Below are 5061 nucleotides of genomic sequence, written 5' to 3'. Positions count from 1 at the left end.
TTTTTCTCTTCTCTCTCTCTCTCTCTACATCTCATTCGCTGGTTGTAAAAATACTTTTACAGTTGTGAATAAACTTAATAAAGTAAAAAAAAAAAAAAAAAAAAATGTTTTCTCCTGAAGTACAGACTTCAACGTATGTGGGACTACGTTTCCTCCTACAGACTGTCCCAAAGCTAGCAGGCCTATCGGAAAGTAATCTCAGAGTGCGGCACTCAATACGTTATTGTTAACTGTGCCATTATCAAAGCAGCGATATGCCCCTAATAATTTATGATTAGATTTATATTTACTTATTATTTTTATTATATTAACAATTTACTCATTAGATATGATTTACCAGTGAGGCCCGCGAACAATATTTCAGGATGGTCAAGCTCTGCGCCAGCAAAAGCAGTAAAGAGGTCAGGAACCCCATTTCCTAAAGCCAACAAGGTCACTCCGGCTATACTATCAGGAAGTTTTAGGTTTCTTGAAATAACAGCTAAATTAGTGCATATACTACAAAAACAAAATCCTTTACTCAATTACTATAACAAAATAATAGTAAAACAGTATAAAATACATAACTTACTATCCATCCGCAACGAATGCCGTTGTAATAAATATCATGACCAAAAGAAGAATCTAAGAAACAAGAAAAACGTTCATTAAAACATAATGTCTAATTTATTTTTAGATACCGATTTAAATATAATAAATAATAATAATAATAAAAAATATGGCAAGCAAGACCCTTGTTAATACAATTAAAGAGTCGACGTTGTGTTAATATTACATTTTCAAAAACATTACTAACTGTTTCGGATTTCCATCTTAGTATTATACATATATATATATGGAAATTACACAGAGTGACTCAACACGCTGGCAGAAAGGGTATTCAGCCAGGCATTTTTTTCTTCGTCTCAAAAATTCGATAGGGTCTGGCACAAATATTACTACAGGAGCCGGGAAGAAAAAAGACCGTTATTTTACCCCCAATTTTAGATTACTTTAATGAAAACTATGTACAATTACTATTCAAAACCGATGACTCTGCCTAGTAGGGTAGGGGGAATAAAAAATGGCGGCTGTTTAAAAATCTTAAAAAACATTCATTCGGAGCTCTCTTTATCTATTAGGGCTTACATTTTAGCAAATTTACTCTACTTTAAATGATGTTCTCTTAAATTTTCTATTGCTGTTGGTAGTTTAAACAATAAAGAGCTACGAATGAAAAATTAATTATTTTTAAATTTTTAAACAGCCGCCATTTTTTATTCCCCCTACATATACTTGGCAGACTCATCAATTTTTATTAGTAATTATACCTAGTTTTTATTAAAGTAATCAAAAATTAGGGTGAGAAAACTATATATATATTTTTTGAACTGTTCTCACATCCGGGATTTTTTTTTTCTTTTTTCCTTCGGCTTTCTTATCTTTTTACTGACCAAGATGGTTAATGGTGATGGTCAGCCACCACAACAGCCCGCATTAAGGCAGCCAGTGCTACAGATCCCGGTGCTCAGGCTCCTAGAGTTCCTGCGGCCCCGGCTGTCCTGGCGGCGGTTCCAGCGCTACCCCCACTACCAGAGACCACTCTCGCGGCTGCTCACGCCAATATGTTGGCTAAAATGAAAGTGAGAGCAGTAACCTCTCAGTATATTAGAAAAGCCATCTCAGACTTGGAGCGGTTCTGAGGCGAAATCGGTGAGTTAAATCACTTTATTAAAGGTGGAGATCGCATCATGGAGAGGTTGGCAGCTAAGGTCTCAGAGGAGTTGCTGGACAAGAACGACGCGATTTCCCTCAAGGCAGCACTTATATGCCGGGTCAAGCGAAATGTTTTGAATCATATTCAGGTAGAAGAGGAAACAGCATGGCCATTAGTGAAGGAAAGATTAAAGAAGGCCTATGGAGGAGGCAGATGGTCCCCGGAGGAAGACATTTTCTACATGCTGAGGGAGAGGAGAAAGCATGGGCAGTCTAACGGACAGTACGCAGCCACGCTGTTGGGACAGTTTAATCTGACCACATAAAAGATGAGAGAGACTCTTAGAGCGGATGTTGTCAGTTGGAAGATAATTTTATCGATTCCATAATGAAGGTGCAACTAGCTAAGTAGACGAATAAAAGAGAAGGTTTACCACGGGACCGCACTTTCGTGGAATGTGCTCAAGACATGATCGACGCGAGCGCTAGAGAGGAGGATGCAAGGATGGATGTCGATGATGGAGGATGGAACAGAGTACCGTACCACCGCAGGAGGAATCCATCAACACCATGGAAGAGAAGAGAACCCAGGGATAGTGGTAAAGATAGAGGCACGGGTAAAGAAAGTCGGCCGAACCAGGGCAGAATACGCAATGGAGAAGGGAAAGAAGACAGGAAGTGCCATGGGTGCGGAAAAGTAGGTCACCTGGTGGCCCAATGCCCCCGCACTAGGTGCTTTGAGTGCGGCAATGAAGACCACATAGCACGACAGTGCTGTTGTATGAACAAAAGGGCAGAGATGGGACCAGGGGAACCGATGGAAATAAATTTCCTCTAGTGAAACCTCAGAAGCATCAGAAGCCTTAGGGGCTCTGCTTCAGCAGAGGGGGAAGGAAGAGGAGGACGGAGCAATAAACCGCCAAGCAGTAGATGGCGCCGAGTAAGTGAGGGAAGGAGATCAAGGCAAGAGAGTTGAGGTTGGTGCCAGGAGAGGGGCGACCGCCCATTAGAGGTTTTCAATATCAAAGGAGAGATCAGCGGTCTGCCTATCATCAAGGTGAGCGGCGTGAGATGCCTCGTGGACACGGGGAGCTCCCACACCATCCTGTGCCGGGAGGCGCTGAGGAAGCTGAGCGGCGGTGAGAGGAAATTCCAGATGGATGTTTAGGTATGTCATTGTCAATTAATGACTCTGGGTGGGCCCTGTAGAGTAGAAGGGGAGGCGGACATTGCTTTACGAGAATGGAGGATGGAAGAAGGGGTATTGAGGGTTCATATCGTGGAGAAAATGCCCCGTGAATATCAGGCTATTATAGGTTGCGATCTATTGGGAAAGGCAAGTGCGGGGATTAGGAATAACAAGGGCCTGTGGACGATTGAGATCGTCGGTAACGGGATGGCACTGAGAAAAACGTGGGACATGGTGAGAGATAATCGAAAAGGAAAACGCCAAACGCGTGGCGAGACATAACGAGGGTGTACGTGACATTGAGGGGAAAATTGGTATAGGGACAGTGGTTTACCGTAGAGTGAGCTCTAACAGGGGTAAGGAGCCGCAAAGTTATGAGAGTTATAATCACCCAGATGGATTATAATTAGAGAGCATAATATAGTAACAATAGAGAGTATTAAAGAGCCAACGGTCCACATAGAACAACTCAAGTTCCCCATAATGAATAGTCAATAGGATCTGGAGTTTTCTCATCTATGTAAAAGTTTTTGTTTTTTTTCATACAAAAATTTTATCGCTAGTGTTTATAAGTTTTATGGTAAGAAAAACGGAGTGACAAGTTTTATTAGTTTTTAAATTGTTCAATAGTTAATTTTAGTTGATGAAAGGTGTATTTTTTTTTTAGTTTTCGTTTTTTGTGTATATATTAGTTTGTCTTTAGTTTTTTTTTGGGTTTTTTGTTTTGTCATCTTTGTGGAGTTTATTAGGCATGTTCATAAACTGGTAGGGGGGAGTTATGGTTGTACAAGGCCTGTATACAACACTAATCCTAACTCCCCATGTAAATAAACCTCAATAATGTCTATAAGAAGCATCATTGAGACAATAAAGCAGTATCTTTCTAGTAAGCGTGCGTTTTAATTCTGTTTTTTTTACTCTGGGAAGAGGTTGGTATATTTTCATTTACGGAAAACCCCTTGCCTCAACAGATATGTACTGACAAAATTGTATCACTACGCAATTTGATCTAAATTTCATTAAGATTGCTTTATCCGAGAGTGCCTGTATGATAATGTCTTTTGCATTAGTTACTAATTAGTTTTTGCATCTGAGATTGCTTGGAGAAAAAATAAAGTTCCCGCCAATATCCCAATATTACCTTTTCAATTTAAATCCTAATACATTCTTTAGTCTGTATTCATGTATTCAGTTTTTCTATCCTTGTATTTCTTCCTTAGAATCGAAATTTTCAACTCACATTTCATAAATTTTAGACAAGGAACAAAGTAGGTTCCGTGTCAGATCTATGTTCGGCGACTTGTACTTTTAATGATTTGATGACATATTCAGGGATTTTGCGGGTTGGTGTGCAACCCTAGCTGTTTCAAAATCAATTTTATCCACAACTTTCGCAAAAGGCTTTTCTTTGTCACAACTGAATTGGAAAAATAGCTAATTGGTAGATTTTACTTTAAAACTACTAATCATTATCTAATTAAGTGATTACTAATCATACTAGTAATTATGTAGAAATGCCGAGGAAGCTACATGTAATACGTTGTTGGCAGCTTTTTTTAAATGAGAATTTTTAAAGATTATGTAAAAAAAAAAAATGTTAAATTTTACATACTGTAATTGGAATGCCGATAAATGAGTGTTCCTCACTGAATCGACAAAATATCAGGTGGAAAGTGTCTATCAAGACTGCTTCATCAGCCCCACAGTCACCCGTATTCATAACAAAAGCACATCTTTCCTTGTATGGTAGTGTCATTACAAAATGACAATCGGACTGGAAGGGAGGGAGAATATTAATTTATTATATATGATTCAAAACAAAATAATCTTGATTGTACCATAATCTAGATCATTTAAGATCTTAGTGAAAATACCAATAGTTTTATATTAGCTTCATACTTATTAGAGCTTACCCTTGGTAACTCAACTATTTACTATCAGTTTCAAATCCGAGTAGCGAAACCATTAACTGTTAATATATATATGCCTTTAATTTTGTTTTTATTTGAAATAAATAACAATTTCTCATTGTTCGCATAATAAAAAAAAGATAAATAAAAAATATGAAGGCATTTATATATACAAACAAAAGAATAGACAAGATGAACATAATCAGACTATCTGTATGAAAAATATATTTTGAGAATTTGGTTGGTATGAGATCAAGGACAAAAGGG

At 38.1% G+C, this 5061-nt stretch overlaps 1 protein-coding gene across 2 annotated transcripts in view; it reads right to left on the bottom strand.

Annotated features, from left to right (window-relative positions):
- Nucleotides 1–5061, bottom strand: part of LOC106683047 (putative sodium/calcium exchanger 6) — a 33296-nt gene that overhangs the window by 19005 nt on the left and 9230 nt on the right. The window contains exons 4-6 of one of the 2 annotated variants that reach the window (XM_014424253.2): nt 4497–4658; nt 572–624; nt 338–498 (exon numbers count right to left, since the gene is read on the bottom strand). In XM_014424253.2, the coding sequence (XP_014279739.1) occupies nt 338–498; nt 572–624; nt 4497–4658 (376 nt within the window). The remainder of the gene's footprint in view (nt 1–337; nt 499–571; nt 625–4496; nt 4659–5061) is intronic. The other variant, XM_014424254.2, reaches the window with a different exon arrangement.

This window comes from Halyomorpha halys, unplaced genomic scaffold (assembly GCF_000696795.3).
Source record: "Halyomorpha halys isolate HHAL.00 unplaced genomic scaffold, Hhal_1.1 Scaffold459.1, whole genome shotgun sequence".
Classification (NCBI taxonomy): Eukaryota; Metazoa; Arthropoda; class Insecta; order Hemiptera; family Pentatomidae; genus Halyomorpha; species Halyomorpha halys.
The sequence above is the reverse complement of the archived record's forward strand: the minus strand, read 5'-3'. Positions and strand labels throughout refer to the sequence as shown.